General features: G+C 40.3%; 1 protein-coding gene across 1 annotated transcript in view; it reads right to left on the bottom strand.

Annotated features, from left to right (window-relative positions):
• Positions 1-20,263, bottom strand: part of LOC307180822 (uncharacterized protein) — a 63,802-nt gene that overhangs the window by 26,391 nt on the left and 17,148 nt on the right. The window contains exon 2 of the mRNA XM_079911334.1: positions 611-685. Within this exon, the coding sequence (XP_079767460.1) occupies positions 611-685 (75 nt within the window). The remainder of the gene's footprint in view (positions 1-610; positions 686-20,263) is intronic.

Here is a 20,263-nt window from a genome sequence, read left to right as displayed (position 1 = left end):
TTCATTAAACATCAGATGAGATAATGGATATGATTGTAATTTGAAATGTGGGACACGCTATATAAATGTCAGGTCATGGTCTGGATCCCTTCTGCCGCTCCCAGTCCTGCCTTCTGCACTCTAACTCTGCACAAACTTGCTATTCCCCATGGCTCTTCCTGACTCCTGATCAGATCAGATGTCCTCCCTCCAAAGCGTTCTTGATTTCTTTTTCTCTTTTGGTCAGCCTTATACCTTGACTATATGTCCAATGTTGCACTTCATAATCTTGTGTTATAAGTTATTTGTTTATCTGTAGGCTTACTCTATTAGACTTAAGCTCTTTGAGACAAGTGACTTTTTAAATTCATATCTGAATATCTAGTGCTGAAGTTTCATTTCTCATATGTTGGCATAAACTCCTAACAGACGCCATCTCTTGTGGATAACAACCATAAATTCTGGACAAATTACAAAAATCAACTAGATGAAAGCTCTGCATAAGAAAGCAAGATAGGCAGATTTTGCAAGGACATTCAAATTTGGAAGGAATGACTGACACATTGCGAGTTCCCAATTTTTGCAGATGGCAAAATGACAGGCTGTAATCACAGTGTGGTGCTGTCTTTACCTGCTTTCTTTCTGACCTGGGCAACCAAAGGACAGAATTCAGGGAGGCCATGGCTGTTGGAAAGTCCAGGAAGGCCTAGAAAAAAGAAAGCCAGAGTAGGTAAACTTCAAATTCTACATTTAAACCCCACTCACAATCTGACTCTGCATCACACGCATGGTGAAGACCCAAGCTTGCAGCTGAGGCTAAAGAAGCTGAACTGAGATATGAACTGCTATGATGCTACAGATTACATTCTCCCCCAGTGTTCTATATTCTCCTTTCATAGCTCTTATTTTCCCAGGAATTTCTTAATATCTTCCTTCCCCAATAAGCTCCATTAAGCAGGTTCCAAATGGCACGTTGGATTATTGTTTCTAATCCCTTGGTAACTCCCTGTAATAGAATTACACACCCATGCCTGTGGCCACGCAACCTTGCAGTAGCTCCCACTGAAGTAAGTGGAGACCATATCCCTGCCTCATTAACTTGCGTTTGGCCGTATGATTTGATTTGACCAATGAAATGTGGACAGAAATGATAACGTACCAGTTCTGAACTGAAGCATTAAAAAGCACAGTATGTCAGTCTGGATCCAATCAGGAAAAATAATGATTTGAATAGGGAAAGTTTAGTATAATGAATTATTAAACCATGATAGACATCATAGACATAATGGGAACTCTAAATGATACCCCAGGGATAAGAAAGAGTACCTCAAGGAAGGACAAACTTGGAATAAGGCTGCTTCCCAAGGAGAGGTTTAGATCTCAGTGGAGAGGGTATGGCTGCAGCCCTTTGGATGGTGGAGATGTTTGCTGGGTTGCCCTGGCCAGAGCTGGGCCACAATCACCAGGTATCAGGAAACAACTCTCTGGGGCACAGGTGAGCTGAGAGTGATGGGCAGGAGCACAGAGTGAGTCAGCGTATCTGGAGCCCACTCACTAGCAAGGTGGTACAAAGCCAGTGATACGTGGTGTCTGTGTTGAGAAGGCTGAAGGAAACACCCTCAGGGGTACAAGTGAGCCAAGGCTCACAAGTGGGTATGCAGAGAGAGCTGGGGCACCACTGCCAGCATGAGGCCTAGAGTATACGAGTGTCCACATTAGGAGAGTCATGCCATGTAGGTCCCTGTGCCAGGTTGTGTAATCACTGAGTGATGGTGCACTCTGAGCACAGAGCTGGGACAGAGCCCTACTAGATGTTTCTACACACATGTACTATGCAAGAAAAAGTAAAAGCACACTGGATGCAGGAAAAGAAGCCCCCTTCCTCCTGAAAGTCTCCCTCCACTGACAAAGCTTACTGTACAGGACAAATGACGAAAGAGTCCGGTCTACTACTGCAAAGCAGGTACTGAAGGGTGAAGTTGGAGTTGAGAGCAATAAATCAGTAATTGGCTCTTTGAGTTGCTACCCTCCATGAGAAGAGCACGGCCCAGAGAGTCATTGCTTTCTCAGACTGAATCCTACAATGTGGAGCAGACAGGAGCACTGTGTGGAGTCCGGCCTACCTGAGCCGTGATCACTGAAATGACAGCCAACTTTGAAACCCACGAGTATAAAACAAGTGTTCATTGTGGCAAGCTGTTGAGATTTTTGAAGCGATTTATTATATTAAAAAAATTACTAACACATCTTGTTTTCTTCCATGTCCCTTGTGTCTGTGCCTAGATTATAAGGGGAGCTCGATATATACTTTTAAATGATTGTTATTCAAACTTTGGGGCCATTTTCTGATTGCTCTGAAGGTTTAGCTCAGGTGTTGTCTAATGGGCTACAGACTGAGTCACCATTTTAGGTACATAGCAGAATAGAAATAACATCATGAAGAATCTTACTGGATTTTGAATCTGATCTCTAAAAGAAAAAAACCTAAACCCAGGATTGCTTTTCTTAGCTTTTGGAATCCATGTAGCTCCTTCAGTGTGAAGCTATTAGGCCATTAGGCCTGGCTTCCTCTTCTAACTTGGTAGCTTTTTGATGTAGCTTTGGGGGAACAAAGTAAAAACTAATCAGAAGAAGATTGTCTTGTATGTGAACTGGCTATAGCTCAAAGAGTGAATTTATGGGTGAAGAGAGAAAATATAATCAAAACATAGCCTCTGCTTGTAGGGCTGTAACTATCATAAGTTAATTTTATGTTCCAATCTTCTTCTCCTGTTTGGGGTCAGAGCACACATCACACCCTCATATATAACTGACTAACAGTGAAGAACTCTGTCCTTTCTTGCATTTATTGTTGTGTTGATATTACTTTCATTACACCACAAAGAACCATCAGCAGGCATTAACATTCTTTGGTCAACTGAAATTATTTTACAAATATTCTTTTATATTTATTTATTATTTTATAAATACTTTATAAATAGCTTTACTATAGAGATACGAATCCCTTTCAAGGATACCCGGTAGAAATTTGAGTATGGTATTTCTTTCTTTTTTTTTTTTTAATGGGACTTTTTAAAAAAAAATTATTTATTTTTGGCTGCGTTGGGTCTTCATTGCTGCATGTGGGCTTTCTCTAGTTGCCGCGAGCAGGGGCTACTCTTTGTTGCGGTGCACGGGCTTCTCATTGCAGTGGCTTCTCTTGTTGCGCAGCACGGGCTCTAGGTGCGCGGGCTTCAGTAGTTGTGGCACATGGGCTCAGTAGTTGTGGCACGTGGGCTCTAGAGTGCAGGCTCAGTAGTTGTGGCACACGGGCTTAGTTGCTCTGCGGCATGTGGGCTCTTCCCGAACCAGGGCTCGAACCCATGTCCCCTGCACTGGCAGGCGGATTCTTAACCACTGCACCACCAGGGAAGTCCCAGAGCATGGTATTTCGAAAGTGAGCACTGATTTCACCACAGCTGCTGGCCATCGCTATCAGAGGACTGAAGAGTTTGGCCAGGCTTCTCACAGTGCCCTTAGTAGTAGAGCTGCCCCCTAACTTGTAACTGGAGCTATGTTAGAAGATCTTATTATCATTTCTATGTCTGCCCTGAAACCTCACCCTCAAAGTCAGCTGCTCTACATCTGCTATCACTTTGGACTTTGTACTGCTGCTGCTACTTCTTCTCCCAAGTCATCGCCATTCTGCCATACAGGGGGTTTTGAGTTAGTTTTTCAGTGGGTTTTATCTTTTTTTTTTTTTTAAGCACACTGTTAACCCTCCCTTCGACTAATACTATAGTTATTTATTTTCCTTCCAAGGACATTCATTAAAATGCTTTCACAGGGACTTCCCTGGTGGTGCAGTCCAAGGGACTGACCCTGGTGAGACTACTCACTGAGGGCATTTGTAGCTCATACCCTCATGCTTGTTAGGCAGCTGGACCATCCTCATGAGCAGGCAGAAGGATGAGGTGTGCTAGAAAATCTCTCCCAACAAAAACATCACCGCATACATATCCGTTTTGAGAAATTAATTCTTCTGGGTACTGAAAGCTTCATTCTCACTTTTGGAATTCCCTATTAAAATGCACATAATCCTAAAGAATCGTTTTGAGTCATTTCAGATGTTATTAAGTAATATTTCAAGGGTTTTCTCTGCAAGAAGGGTTCCCTTGATGTGCTTTTGTAATAAAGGAAGGGAACCAGGAGAAAACAGTTCTGAAGTGAGATGTTTCTCTTCAAATCAAGCTCCCTAAACCACACTTAGGACTGAGTTGGATTTAAATCCTTGCTGACAGAGGCAGCAGTTCTTAGCAAACACAAGCACATTGAATAGTTTTATCTAAATTATGCAAAATGTAGGTAGAATCCCTAGATTTTTCTCTTCATTCTCATTTTGCAATCATTAGAGACCCTACAGAGAGGGAATGGTAAACACTGGAGCTGAGGCTTCAATGAAATAATCTAAACACATTCTTGATTTTATTTGCAATCTACATATTTAATCAATTCCGATGCACTCCCACCTCCCCATTTTAACATTTTTGCAGTTGAGGTGTTTCTAATGGTTGGTTGTATCTTACAAGTATTGGCAGCCAGGTAGGTGGTCATTGTCATGTTATTTATGGCACCAGCTCCATCACTGTGTTTATGTTGTTGTCATTTCAGTTGACTTATATACACTGTTATTACCACACATGTTAAATTTAACTGGCATTTAAAGTATCTTCCATAGATTATTCTATGATTTCGTATTGAGACATTAAGATACTGTGAATGCAGATTGACCAAGAAACAGCACCAGGGTGTAAGTTTGATATCGGGGAAACAAATAGCTGTCATTGAAAGAGTGATGACAATTTCACATTTTCTTTCAATGCAATGGCCATGTGCTTTATGGGATATAGGAAAGGAAGATAATCATAGGTAGATGAAATTCTGTTACGTTTTGTTATTCACATTTATGCAGAAAGCTTTACCTATATCTCCCAAGCAAGACTGTACCAACATCTGCATTTGCAGAATTTTCTTCCAAACTGGCAGCTTGAAAGAAAATGTCGAGGATAATAGTGAAGTATCATCTTAAGAAATGCTGTATTACTAAAGCTCTCAATGGCACGTAAGACAAGATCATATGTATTCTATGGTATAACACAGATATAAAAACAAAACATAGACATGGAAATGCTGTGTTGAAAATTAACTCAAAAGAGTTCAACAAAAGAGACATGCACCCCAATGTTCATAGCAGCACTATTTACAATAGCCAGGACATGGAAGCAACCTAAATGTCCATCGACAGAGGAATGGATAAAGAAGATGTGGCACATATATATACAATGGAATATTACTCAGCCATAAAAAAGAATGAAATAATACCACTTACAGCAACATGGATGGACCTAGAGATTATCATACTAAGGGAAGTAAGTCAGACAGAGAAAGACAAATATCATATGATATCACTCATGTGGAGTCTAAAAAAATGATACAAATGAACTCATTTACAAAACAGAAATAGACTCAAAGACATTGAAAACAAACTTATGGTTACCAAAGGGAAAGAGGGGGGAGGGAGGGATAAATTAGGAGTTTGGGATTAACAGATACACACTACTATATATAAAATAGATAAACAACAAGGATCTACTGTGTAGCACAGGGAACTATAATCAATATCTTGTAATAAACCATAATGGAAAAGACTATGAAAAAGTATATCCATGGGACTTCCCTGGTGGAGCAGTGGTTAAGAATCCGCCTGCCAATGCAGGGGACACGGGTTCAAGCCCTGGTCCAGGAAGATCCCACATGCCGTGGAGCAACTAAGCCCGTGTGCCACAACTACTGAGCCTGCACTCTGGAGTCCATGAGCCACAACTACTGAGCCCGTGTGCCACAACTACTGAAGCCCGCACGTCTAGAGCCCGTGCTCTGCAACAAGAGAAGCCACCACAGTGAGAAGCCCGCGCGCCACAACAAAGAGTAGCCCCCGCTCGCTGCAACTAGAGAAAGCCTGCGCACAGCAGCGAAGACCCAACGCAGCCAAAAAAAAAAACAGTATATGTATGTATAACTGAATCACTTTGCTGTATACCTGAAACTAACACAACATTGTAAATCAACTGTATTTCAATTAAAAAAAAAGTTTGGCAATAAATTTGAAAAATCCCTAGGAATTAAATCAGTTCATTTCGTTCATACGTCCCTTTTGATGTATGCAAAAGAGCAAAGCATTCTTAAAATCTATATTTAAAATCTAAGTCTAAAAATTTCTTTCAAAAATTATACAATAAAATTTCAAAGTAATTAGGAAGCACTATGTCATAACTTAATTTGAACCATTTTTTCTTTCTTAGTGTTAAATAAATAATGGTGCAACTTATAATTGATGAGATTTTGGATTCATTGGCAAAGCCTGGAAAACTGCAGGTCCTCTAACTGTCAAATACTTTGCACTATGTGCATTTATAGAATGCACCCAGTAAAGAGAAGAGAGCTGATGAAGAAGAAAGAAGAGGAGGAACAATAACTGTTACAAAATGTGTCTGGGGTAATTCTTAGGTAATAGCAGTATCTATCACGGAAGGAAGCTGTCCCTTGAGTCTATTTTCAAGTTACTTTGACATTTGCAACTCAAAACTGATCACTTTTTACCTGGTGTCTGAACTTCCTATGAAAAATTATCTTAGGCATGAACTTGAATTATCTTGATTTGCTGGATGGGATGATTACCTATGATGATTTTTTAATCATACCTGTGAAGACTCTATAGGAGGCCAAATATAGTTACGGAGTTAACCTTTTAATTGATTTGGTTGTTATTGAGCAGTAGGTAACAGATAAAGTGTGGAGGGCAAGGTCAAATTCACCTCAGTCATCACAATGCAGATGTGGCCCCCTCCCCCACGGATGGCTGCCAAGATCTGAAGATTTGTGTCCTCTTACATTACATCCTAGAGGTAGTGATGTAGCACCTATGTGATCATAAATGGGGAAGATAATGTACAGGCTTCTGGCACATAAATGACTGGTCAGTTAAGACTTTTCACCATAATGGCCTTTCTTTAGTTACACCACCATTCAGACAATTTCTTTCTTTTCTTTTCTTTTTCAGAATTATGATTTTTCAAAAACCAAAACACCAATAAATGAAAACTCCATTCGAAGTAAATTTTCAGCATTACAATTTCAGACAAAATTGTACCCACTGATTTTATTTGGCATTATAGTGTTTATAGTGAGAAAATGTCATTGAGAACAGATATGAATAAATCTTCATTTTATAATATATTACATACAAATTGCATAGTTTTACTTTCAAATTGTTTTTGTTATATAAAGTTGTTTTTGTTATTGAATTGACATATATTTCCATTTGTGAAATTGTGTTTGGGTATCTTGGATTGGGATGGAAGGCATTATAATTCTCATTAAAATTAAAAGAAGTGGGACTTCCCTGGTAGCACAGTGGTTAAGAATCCGCCTGCCAGTGCAGGGGACACGGGTTCCAGCCCTGGTCTGGGAAGATCCCACATGCCACGAAGCAACTAAGCCTGTACGCCACAACTACTGAGCCTGCACTCTAGAACTCACAAGCCACAACTACTAAGCCCGCGTGCCACAACTACTGAAGCCCGCGCACCTAGAGCCTGTGCTCTACAATAGGAGAAGCCACCGCAGTAAGAAACCCACGTACTGCAACGAAGAGTAGCCCCGGCTAGCCGCAACTAGAGAAAGCTCGCACAGCAACAAAGACCTAACACAGCCAAAAATAAAAAATTTAAAAATAAATAAATACTTTTTTAAAAAAATTAAAAGAATTAAAGATTTTAAAATTTTAATGGCTTTTCACTTAGCAGCAGGGATTTTCAGGGAATTAATTAATGAAGGAATAGATATACTTAAAAGTCCTGGATTTAAAGAAGAAATAACCTTGCTAATGAGTATATGATCCAAAGAGGTTTCCAGCTTCTTACAAGTTTTGAAGTTTCTTGAGATTCCATCAAGACAACCATTAAAGACCAGTTCCCCAGGCTTGGTCTTGCCTTGAAGCCCACTGCCTAATACCAAAAGGCTCAAGTGTGGAAGGAAGGGTGTGCCAGGTTCATTGGGACGCTCTTCTAGGCCATTTGTTTTCTCCTTTGCCACGTTTTACACCGAACTCAGCGGTCTGTCTTCTCATATTTGTATCCCCACTACCTATCTTAGGGTCTTATACAGAGTCCACATTAAATAAGTGTTCACAGATTTTTTTAAATGCCAAATTTTCCTTAAGTTTTTAAATTATACTTTTTATGTGTAGAGTTAGTAACTCCCAAGTTTTCTGAAGAAGAAAACTGCCAGCATTTGACATGAGAATTTTAAATCTTCACCTTTAAAAAAATTATGTTCATATTGAAGGGGAGCAGAATATAACACCTTTAAATATGGCTCTTTGGTTTAAGGATTATCTTGAGCTGGATGTTTTTAAGAAATTGCAGACACAGGAGAAGCTCTAAAAACCAAGTGAAAGTTACTCTTTTGTGAGAGACATTTACATCTCCCCAGGAAGACATTTACATCTCCCCAGGAGTATGACTAAATCTCTAGAAACTTACCAATGGAGAAGGCACTGACTTAAGTCTGCATAACAACCATAACCTTGTTTACTGTGCTTTTCCTGGTCACCTTCCATAACTGCCGCTCTCCCCGCCCCCCAACATCTTTCTTTGGTCTTTAGCTGACAAAAGAAAGGTATTGAAGGTGGTGGTGGTTTGGGCCATTGCAGGAGTTACTCAGTTTCCCTGGGTCTCTCCCATGTAATACAGGAGGCATATATGTTATTAAAGTTCTGTTTGTTTTTTCTCGTTAATCTGTCTTTTATTACAGAAGGCCTCGGCCAAGAAGCTAGAAGGGTAGAAGGAAAATTATTTTTCCTCCCTATAATATAAACAAAGGGGAATTGAATTAGCTTTATTTGGTCATTTTTGCCTTCCTCCAGTCCCATGCCCCCTTCTAACTGGATGTAACTGGGCTCCTACAAAGTCAAGATTGAGAACTTCCAGAATAGAGGTATTCAAGGAAAAGAAAAGTTATCAATGACATAGGTTAAATCAAAACAGAAAGAAAATTAGTAGTGAAGACTCGGGAGCATATCTCTGAAGATAAATCTCCGTATTAGATCGGTGAATAGCACATTAACGCATTAGAATATTTGGAAGTTTGCCACCAAGAAAAGATCAATTTTCATAAAGCAAAAGGAGACAGATATCACAAGGGCACATGCATTTACAGGCATTAAGAGTTTCTGGTGCAGTACGCTGAGCAAGCTGAGGTTGGCGTGGGAAGTTTTGAGTAGACTGAGACAGCCGTGCAGCTTTGGTCTAACGCTTCATAATTTTTACATACCTGAGGTCACAACCAACTCTAAACTTGCTTAAAGATTTATTTATTCTATAAAATCTGGACCTTCCTATATTAACAATACCACAAAAGGGTAATATTGATATATTTGAAATGAGATCCCAAGAGCTAAGAGCTTTTTTTTTTTCATTTAAAAAAATTTTATTTTATTGAAGTATAGTTGATTTTCAATGTTGTGTTACTTTCTGGTGTACAGCAAAAGAGCTCTTTTTTCTTGTAAGTTTATTCTGTGAAATGTTTAAATACTTGGGATGTCAGTTGATTTTTCCTTGGCCCCAAGAACTCTAGTTCAGTGATTCTTAACGGGGGCGTGGTTTTGACCTTCAGGGGACACTTGGCAATGTGTGAAGACATTTTTGGTTATCTCAACTGTGGGAGTGAGGAGAGGGTTGCTACTGGCATCCAGTGAAAAGAGACCAGGGAATTTATCTTATTCATAGTTTGATCTCCTGGACCTTTGAATATTGCCTGATACATAGTAGATGCATAATAAGTATTTGTTGAATAAGCAAGGGAATAACTGAATGAATAGATGGATGAATAAAGAATGATACAATTATTCTCCCTGAGCAATTTTCATTCAGTTAATTTATACTGTGGTGCTGTTAGCTATCAAAGTCTCTGCAAATGCAATTCAAATCTTAGTTTTCCATAACTCTCTCTACTGCACAAGAAAGATGTGCATATTCCCCATACCACATGCACACATGTTTGCCCACCTTGACAAAGAACATGGATAATTCATTCTATTGGAGGGAAAAATCAATCAAGTGTTTGTTTTCACTGTGAACATCACCAGGAACAAGATTGTTGCTATGCATTTACTGATGAAATGTTTAAGGGGCAGCTGTAGATAATTTGAGTCTGTGCCTCCAGATCACAGAAATCTGCAGTCACTTTAGAAACAGCAACTCTATTTTGTTTCTGTTTGTTTTAATCTCACACCTGAGCTTTACCTGATGCACTGTCATTTTAATATTGTTTCCATGCCACGGTCAGCAGTGAAATCACTTGGTGTTAGGATCATAGATTAATCACAGGCATAGCTTTCATTCAGCTGGAGGCAAGCATGGCTACTGTTGACTCTGCAGGCATCAGCAAAAAGCACTGATCTGGGCACTGGGGTGTATTAACTATCTAGTGCTGCCTAACAAATTACCCCGAAACTAAGCAGCTTCATAAAACAAATATTTGTTACCCCATAATTTCTGTGAGTCAGGAATACAGGCATGGCTTAGCTGGGTCTTCTGGCTCAGAATCTCTCACAAGGTCAAAAACAAAGTACTGGCTGAGAGTGAAGTCATCTCAAGGCTTGCTGGCTTCTAAATTCACTCACAGTTGTGGGTAGGATTCAGTTCTTGGTGGGCTGTTGGACTGAGGGCCTCAGCTCCTGCATGGCCCTTGACCAGAGGCAGCCCTCATTTCCTTGCCATGCAGGCCTCTCCATAGGGCAGTTCACAACATGACCACTGGCTTCATCAAAGTGAGCGAGCAAGAAGAGCCAGGGAGAGAGTAAAAGCTAGATGGAAGTCACAGTCCTTTATAACCTAATCACTGCAGTGACACTGCATCACTTTTGCCGCATTCTATTCACTAGGAGCAAGTCACTAAGTCTAGCTCACACTCAAGAAGGGAATCACACAACGGCATGAATACCAGGGGGTGAGGATCCCTGGGAGTCATTTTAGAAGCTGCCATCATAGGAGACTTAGATTTCCGCCGGGTGACAGTAACCAGCACTATGGCACTGCCTACATTGTTTTGCTGTTTGGCCCTCATTATTCTGATTTGTAAAATGAGGTGATTGGACTGAGCTGCCATCAGAGTTCAAAAGATGTTACTAAGTATATCCTACTTCCAGGATTTATTTGTTGAATATAAGTAAGGGCATTTAATATTTTTACTGTGTTGATTAAGGCTTTTTGGTTTCAAGGAGTAGGGTCTTGCAGGGAAAGTGGTCATCTGTAGTTAGGACCCAGGTGGTCTGAACTGAAATGGGAGGTGACAGGTGATTCTGGGAACTTATTCCTTTTAGACTGAGGAGCCTTAGTCATGGCATTTTTGCATTGCTCTGAGAGTCTGCTCCGTTCTCCTCTGCCTTCTGTCTTCCCCTCCGCACACCTTTTATTACACAGTTTCTACTTTCTCACTATTTGAATTTGCCATGGTCCCTCATGATCCGGATCCTACCTTCTGACATTCCCTGTATGCATTCTTCTGTCAGCTACGAATTGGCACTTGCCATCTGCCTCTACAAGGATTAAATCATGCGCTGCTTGTTGCAGCCGCTGACTTCCAACACCCCTTGAAAGGAGTTCAGGGTGGAGAGCAGAAATGAAGCACTCTGTGCTCTGGGAAAAACTGGCAGAACAAGTCTTCAGATAGTTAGATATTTTCAGGAACCGATTTTATGAGCCCAATTCTTATATCTCCTCATATCTAGAAAAGCAGTAAAACCCTTCATTGTGACGTCTGCTTCATGAGACTAGAAGAAACCTTCTGCAAAAAATGTGTGCTTGATTGCATGTACTCTCCCTTCACCAAAATCACATATATTCTGACCTTCCCCCCTGTCTCTCTGGAGCAGTTTCTCAGAGCTGAGTTGCTGCCTCCTGGGCTATAGTCCTCCTTTTGCCCCAAATAAAACTTAACTCACAACTCTCATGTTGTGCATTTTTTTTTTAAGTCAACGTTGCAAACAACTGATGCATTCCATATCTCCCAGTGTAAATTCCTGAGAAAGACAATCTTATTGTTTCTGATCATCTTTTTATGACAAGCTTCCTGGAAGGTGTGGAGGGTAAAGACAGGCTCACCATAAGTGATTGCACACCGATCCTCTAGTGTTTCTAACACCTTACATATGGAGGACAAGATCCAAGGATCAACTCTGATAGGTTCAGAGTGCTTCCACTCCCTTCTTAGCCTTTGTCTTTCTTCTCATTGATAAAAAACAGTGCACAATGAGATAAAAATCTAGGGAGGAGTACAAATACACAGTCTGTGTCCTTAGGCTCTACAGTAAAATAGGAATCTGAACGATAAGAAAAATGAGCTCAAATATTTATTCTATTGATGGATTTTTCAAACTATGGCATTCTGACCCGGCCCCTCCCCCCCAAAAGGTATATTGAGCAGAGAACTATCTAAATTACACTCTGTGAGAAGGTTTTAATTGATTTCAGTAACTAAGACTTACGATTGATTTTAAACTTTCCAACTGATTTTAGCTAAATTGAAACTTTTGCTAAGTCCCTGTTGACTTCTAGCTTGGAGCGGAAGTCACAGCAGAAAATTCACATCACTGAGAACATATTTACTCTGGAGCGATAATGGAGAGTGCCTCACCCACACAGTCTCCTCTCCAGTTAGGAAGCAACATGTTTTTACGTTTCCTTACTTTTGCTGAAAATACAAGTTCTGGCTTACAATGTAATTTCATTAATGTGTTACCCTTATTATTAAATGAAGATTCATTAATTCTTTTTCCATCTTTGCTCGCTGATATTTTTCTTTTTAAAATCCCTTCAGGCTTCATTTCTTTCTTTTTTTTATAACAGGATTTCTTTTATTTTCAAAAAAATATTGATTGATTGATTTGGTTGCACTGGGTCTCAGTTGTGGCAGGTGGGCTCTTTAGTTGTGGAGCACCGGCTATTAGTTGTGGAGCCCCGGCTCGTTAGTTGTGGCATGTGAACTCTTAGTTGCAGCATTCACGAGGGACCCAGTTCTCCGACCAGGGATTGAACCCGGGCCCCCTGCATTGGGAGCACAGAGTCTCATCCACTGCGCCACCAGTGAAGTCCCCAGGCTTCATTTCTTCCAGAAAATCTTTTGCAACTTGATTCCTTAGGTTGAATGATAATTAATTATATGCTTTTGGAGCTCAAAGAGAATTGAGTATTTTAAAATCCAGTCTCCTCATTTTCTGATTGAGAAAACTGATGCCAAGAAAAGCTATGTGACTTGCCTAACATCACACAGCTAGTTAGTGGCAAAGCTGCGAATGGAGTCCATGTTTCCTCACTCTAGCTTTAAAGACCTTTATACCTTAATCAATCAATTAACGAGGTATTATTGAGTATCTTTTCAATTTTGGGGTAGGACCTGTAACGGAGCTAAGATATAGCAAGAGAAATGATTTTCTTTTTTTTTTTTACCAAATGTTTTTTCTCCTCTCTCCTTTCCACCTACCAAAGACATCTGTGGTCCAGATCCTTTGTTTCCTCATAGTGTTCTCCATCTACTGTAGTCTGCAAGTGACCGCCTTTTGCTTGGCTCTCCCCTAACAAGCAGAATGTTCCTTTTCTCTTTGCCTCATACTGCTCTCTAATGTGTGTGGATATAAGCCCTGTCTCTAACTAGACAAGAGGCTCCTTGGGGGCAACAATGAGGTTGCTTCTTTTGTGATCCTCACAACTCCTGGCACAAAATGCTGAATTTGGTAATAATTAGAAGACTTCTATAAGGTTTAGATTAAGGTCACAGAACAGCAGAGATGACAGAGTGAACTTGCCCTGTGGTACAAGACAGACTAACTAGGAAATGGGGCCTATGAAACATTATTCACTTCTTCATACATTCATTCATTTTCAGGTATATTCAGAGCTTCAGAAAAGCAGAAGGAAGACAGATTCTTCTCCCTCCTGGACTAGAAATTAATTTCCCTGGGGTTGGGAAATGGGATGAGAAAGAATCCAAGGATCTCGGAATATCTTGGATCTACAAACTACTTCCTGGCTTTCCTGTTGGTTGGCAAGACCCCAAAGGTGACTGGCTCAACGGTGCATCTTACAGATGAAAGTAGAATATGATGTCCCTGTCCCAATGGTAATACTCTCAGAGGTAGGGGCTGACTGAGGGAGCCTTCAAGGACCATGACTGAAGATCAGATGGTCATTCTAAACCCTCCTCACCCCCTGCCTCCAGTCAATATTATGTCCCAAGAAATAAAAAGCCTGATAACATTATGGAGAAGATGGGGAAGTGCAGACTTAGTAATCCATTAGCCTGTTGTAATGGGAATTTGGAGTCAGAAGTTTAGTTGAAATACAAAAAGTGTATATGTAAAGAAGTGATAGTTCATGTACCTTTGAGACTGTGGACCGAAGTGTAAGTCTGCTTCAAACTTTAGTGTCACGTTCCCATTTGACGAAACATTCCCTTTAGACAGCCAGATGGTTAATATGAATCCCCCTGCACCCCGCACTTATAAGCTTAACACTGCATAGCAGAAATAAGTTTTATTAAAAACTTTTAAAAGCCATTCACTGGGAGGGTTTTTTCGGTGTTGTTTTTGTTTTCTGGTGGTTTTTTTGGCTCGTGGGATCTTAGTTCCCCGACCAGGGACTGAACGCTCAGGGCCGCGACACTGAAAGCGCCGAGTGCTATCCACTGGACTGCCAGGGAACTCCCGGCCATTCACTGTTTGACATTGTGTAACAGGTGTTACTTTACCCCAATACCCCAAAAGGTCCTCAAATGAAACTTTCTTCAAACATCTCTTGAAAACCCACCATCAAAACAACAAAGGCTATGAATTAAAATAATTTTAAAATCTACTGAAAGCAAACATATTATAAAATCAGACTTACTCATTTCACAGTAAGTGGTGATGACCAGTCTAGGGAGAAGCCCTCAATTACTTGACATATTCCTTTTGTGACTTTGAGGGATGTCTTGGGGGGTACTGTGATACAGTGTTTTTTCCTACAAAATCCTCCACCTTTGGACATTTTTGCAAAAAAATGTTTAGTCCAAGTGTTTAAGGTCAGCAGCTGACAAAGTCCATTTTTCTCTCCTGCTGAGCGGCAGCCTTGCTTCTATGCATTAGATTGGCTATAAGAGGGCTCACTCATTGTGTCCACGGGAGAGTCAGCAGAATTGAGACCTCAATGACTGGCTATTCCATTTGGAAAGCCTAGGATATGGATGTGATTCCCACAGGAGACAATTCACTTTTGAATTTTTGCCCCCCAGACAATGATACACCAATACTGTGTTCTCCAGTCAGACATCTCAAGGAAAAAAGTGCCACGAGTCAACTGTCAGAAGTCAAAGTAGAAGATATTTCTCAAGTTTGTCCCCAGCTAATGAATATTTCATCATTAGACCTTACATTATTCTGCACAAATACCTGAGCTTATCAGTTATGTATAGAAACTGATTTGCTTAGTGTCACATTTACTCCAAAGGAAGGATTCACATGGTAAACCTGAGTGAACACTCTAAGAGCAGAATTAGCTGCCCTAGTGACAAGAAAATTTACATTTAAAAAATCTATTTTGAAATTTCATTATACATGCGGAATTTATCTTGCTTTTAGCCTTTCCTCTATGGAACACTGCAACTTATACACAGTCTCATGTTGACACTATGGTTGAGTGTCTAAATATGAGTATTACTGTAATTTATAAGTCATAATCCCTTGTCGGCATTTTAGTCTCTCCAAAGGGCTTCTTGCTACTCCAATAAGATTTTGTTCCATGGGACTTCCCTAGTGGCACAGTGGTTAAGAATCCACCTGCCAATGCAGGGGACACGGGTTCGAGCCCTGGTCCAGGAAGATCCCACATGCCGCAGGGCAACAAAGCCCGTGCGCCACAACTACTGAGCCTGAGCTCTAGAGCCTGCAAGTCACAACTACTGAGCCGGGGCGCCCTAGAGCCTATGCTCCGCAACAAAGAGGAGACACCGCAATGAGAAGTTTTTTAAAGATATTGAAGTATAACATACATTCAATAAAGTGCACTAATCATAAGTGTACAGCTTGATGAATTTTTATGACCCTGGTCAAGATATAGAACATTTCCAGCATCATGGAAGGCTGTCTTAAACACCTTCCCAGTCAATACCTCTCCCCAGAGACAACAAGTATTCTGACAGCTATCAGTAGTAATGATCTTTGCCTATGCATGGAATTCATACAAAAGAAATTATATAGAATGTACTATTTTGGGTCTGGCTTCTTTCACTCATCATTAAGTCTGTGAGAGCCATCTGTATCATTGTGTGCTGTCATAGTTCCATCTCTTTTTGAATATAACACAATTTATATATCTTTCTCCTACTGATAGCCATTCAAGTTGTCTCTGTTTGGACTTTTATGAATAAGGATACTATGATCAAATGTGCACATGTCTTTGGAAGACACATGTACTCATTTTTCTTGGTTCTATACCTAGGTGTTGACTTGCTGGCTCATACAATACATGCATGTTTAGCTTAAGTAGATACTGTCAGTGTTTCAAAATGACTTTGCCAATTTACACTCCCACCAAAAACGCATATGAAAGTTCAATTGCTCCACATCCTTGCCACCACTTGGTATTATCAATCTTATTAATTTTGGGTATTCTACTCATTGTTTAGTAATATCTTATTGTGGTCTAAGTTTGCCTAAAGAAATTGTGCATGTTTTCATGTGCTAATGGACCATTTGAATATTCTCTGTGTAAAATGCCTGTTGAAATCTCTTGCCCATTTCTAAATTTAGTCACTTGTCTTTTTTGTATTGATTTGTAGGAGTTCTTTATATATTCTGGATATGAGTCATCTTTTGTATACATAAAATGTCTTCCTATCTTGCCTTTTTATTATCTTAAAGGTGTCTTTTGATAAATAGAAGTTCTTAATTTTACTGAAGTCCAGTTTATCAATCTTTTCTTTTATGGTTAGTATTTTTTGTACAATTTTAAAGAAAAAAGTTGTACCTTTTCTAATTTCACTCATAAAACGTAAGAATTGAAAAACATAAAAATATAAGCAAAACACAGGTAAAAATTGAATCCAGCATTCTTATTGATGTGGACAATCAGAAAACTTTAAAGTGCTATAAAACCCACTAGAAGGGCTAAAAGTTCAACAACTAACAACAAAAAATGTTGGTGAGGATGTGAAGCAACGAGAAGTCTCACTGCTGGTTGGAGTGTAAAATAGTACAATCATTTTGGAAATCTATTTGTCAGTTTCTTATAAATTTAAACATTTACCCACCCTATGACCCAAAATCTCGGCTTCTAGGTATTTACTTAAGAAAAATGAAAACATATATCCATAAAAAAAGCCGTGTACAAGAATGCTTGTAACAACTTTAACTATAATAGCCTTCAATTAGAAATAACTCAAATACCCATCAACAAATGAGATAAGCAAATTGTGGTATATTCATACAAGAGAATACCACTCAGCAAAAAAAAAAAAAAATTACTACCAGCAATAACGTGGATGAGTCTCACAAATATTATAAGTGAAAGCAGACGCAAAGAACACATACTGCATTGCATCATTTCATTTATATGAAGTTGTAGAACTTGCAAATCAATATGGGGTAACAGAAATCAGAACAAGCTAACAAGTCTCAACTCTAGCAAATATTTTTAATGCAGGGAAAACTCTACAGAGGATATGAACAGTGCAGGGAGAAAAATTGTATTGTCGGAAACACAAACACAAATCCCACTGGCAAACAGCTTCAGTATCTATTTGAGAGTATCAAGATAGCAACTGTTATTATTAGCAGCCCAGGGAACATAAATCAAGAGTGGCTGGGTCAGACACTTTATTCTCCAGCACAGAAGGGCATCTGGAAGCTTTTGGCTCAAAGGAAACCAGTCTGTGTGGCTATAGGGGGGATAAAGTTAAGAGAAGGAGGAGGGTTCCCTCTACTATCCAAGGGAGAGGCAAGTCATAAAGGGCTTCCAAAGCCAGAATGCAAACTCTGAGAACTGTCGTAAGCAGTCTTCTGCATTCTCCCCAACCACTTAGCTACAATCACTGCTATGACACAGATTAATCTGAGCTTTCCTTACCGATTATTGTTAGTACGTGCCATCGTGTGACCGTTAAACTGTTGCATTTCAACTTTTAGCTTACATTGATCCTTACTTCTCATTCCTTAATCTATTTTAATTAGACCACAGGCCTTGGCACATCATCTCCTGGTCTGTTCTAGGTATGGCTCCAGATGGAATTATTTCTATTTTATGAGGAAATGGAAAACTAAGGAAAGGAAAACATGGTATCAGTATTTTCTGCTGCAATGTGGAAAGATCTTTTGGAAGGCCTAAGGCCCATTGTTAGCATCTTTGTGGTATTTTGTCTTTCCCTATGAGGTCTACATACAGGAGAGGTGAGTTCATCCAAAAGATGAGACTCAGAAATACCAGCTTAAGGATAAGAAAACTGAGAAAGAGTAAGGCGCCCCTACTGGCAGAAGTTGGCCCAGAACTGTCAGCTAAGCCTTGGCGTTGCTCGTAGCCGGGCCCCAGCGCTCCCCTGGTGAACATAAGCCGTCTCACAGACACCAGCATCACATAAGCCCATGATGGATCAAGATAAAAACAAGACCACCCTGCAATCATGTCTGAAAACAGACGAAAGCGTGAACAGTGTTCAAACAACAAAAATGATCAAACATCCCCTTATCTTGGCTCATATAAGTGATTGCCACTGCTTCACCAGCTACAGCTAAAGGCTCACCCTAGTCTCCCCTCCTTTAGATAAGATTTATTGGGACTTCCCTGGTGGTCCAGCGGTTAAGACTCCATGCTCCCAATGCAGGGGGCCCAGGTTCGATCCCTGGTCAGGGAACTAGATCCTGCATGCCGCAGCTAAAAGATCCCGCACACCGCAACGAAGATCCCAAGTGCTGCAACTAAGACCCAGCACGGTCAAATAAATTAAAAAAAAAAAAAAGAATTATTAAAGTACCCAGTTATAGAATTATCCCCATTTCTTGACAGCACCTAACCCAGAATAAAGCCCTATTTCCTGAACTTTGCCCCAAGTCACCTACTACAAGTCCAAACACTATAATAAATCCTTTTGAACTCCCTCTTATTGAGATGCTCTATGGTTCCCCAATGTGTACATTCACTCTCATTGTAATAAATCAATAAAACCAACTTTGACTCTAGGTGTGTTTCTGATGGTCTTTAGCTAGAGGACGTTAACAGAAGTATAAAGAAATTGAGTGGAATTGCTAAGACAACATGAAGACCAAGAAGAATTGCACCTTGTGTATAATCTGCATAAAGGTCAGTACCAAAAGTCAGTTACATACCACTTAATGAGACTTCTTGCATCTCAATCATTTTTAACCTGAGCTCTTTGCTAGTAGAGGCAGAAACAAACAAATAAAACTTGTCTACCTCACAGAGAAACCTTGTATAGACTATGTGTCTGTTCTAGACAAATATGCCCAGGGGAGAAGTATGAGGTACCAATCTTTAGCGGGTCTGAGCGCATAGACATCCTTGCCAGAAGCTAAAGCTCACGGAAGCTGGAGGACAGTTAGATGAGCCCTGGCGTGATCACCTTAACAGAAAAAAAGTATAGGAGAAAGGCAGAGTGAGATTGACTCCTGGAATGCCCCCTAGCGTTTACACAAGGAGAAAATGTTATCTGTCCCCTAACCTTTGCCCCAGCCTATACGTACAAATGTCAATTTCCTGCAGACTCTTGAACAGTTACAGGCCCAAGGCTCTAGGCAGTTTTGCCAAGACCTTGTCCTTTTGACAGGCTTTCTATACTTTATTTATTTATTTTATTTTTTGGCTGTGTCGGGTCTTAGTTGTGGCACACAGGATCTTCGTTGAGGCATGTGGGATCTTTTGTTGCAGCACGCGGGCTTCTCTCTAGTTGTGGCGTGTGGGTTTTCTCTCTCTAGTTGTGGCGCGCAGGCTTCAGAGTGCGTGGGCTCTGTAGTTTGCAGCATGCGGGCTCTCTCGTTGAGGTGCTCAGGCTTAGTTGCTCCATGGCATGTGGGATCTTAGTTCCCCCACCAGGGATCGAACCTGCGTCCCCTGCATTGGAAGGCGGATTCTTTATCACTGGACCACCAGGGAAGTCCCAACAGGCTATTTATACTTAAAGCTACCATGTGGTAGTTAAAAAT

This window comes from Stenella coeruleoalba (genome assembly GCF_951394435.1).
Source record: "Stenella coeruleoalba genome assembly, chromosome: X".
NCBI classification, from domain to species: Eukaryota; Metazoa; Chordata; class Mammalia; order Artiodactyla; family Delphinidae; genus Stenella; species Stenella coeruleoalba.
This window is presented reverse-complemented; position numbering and strand designations above follow the sequence as displayed.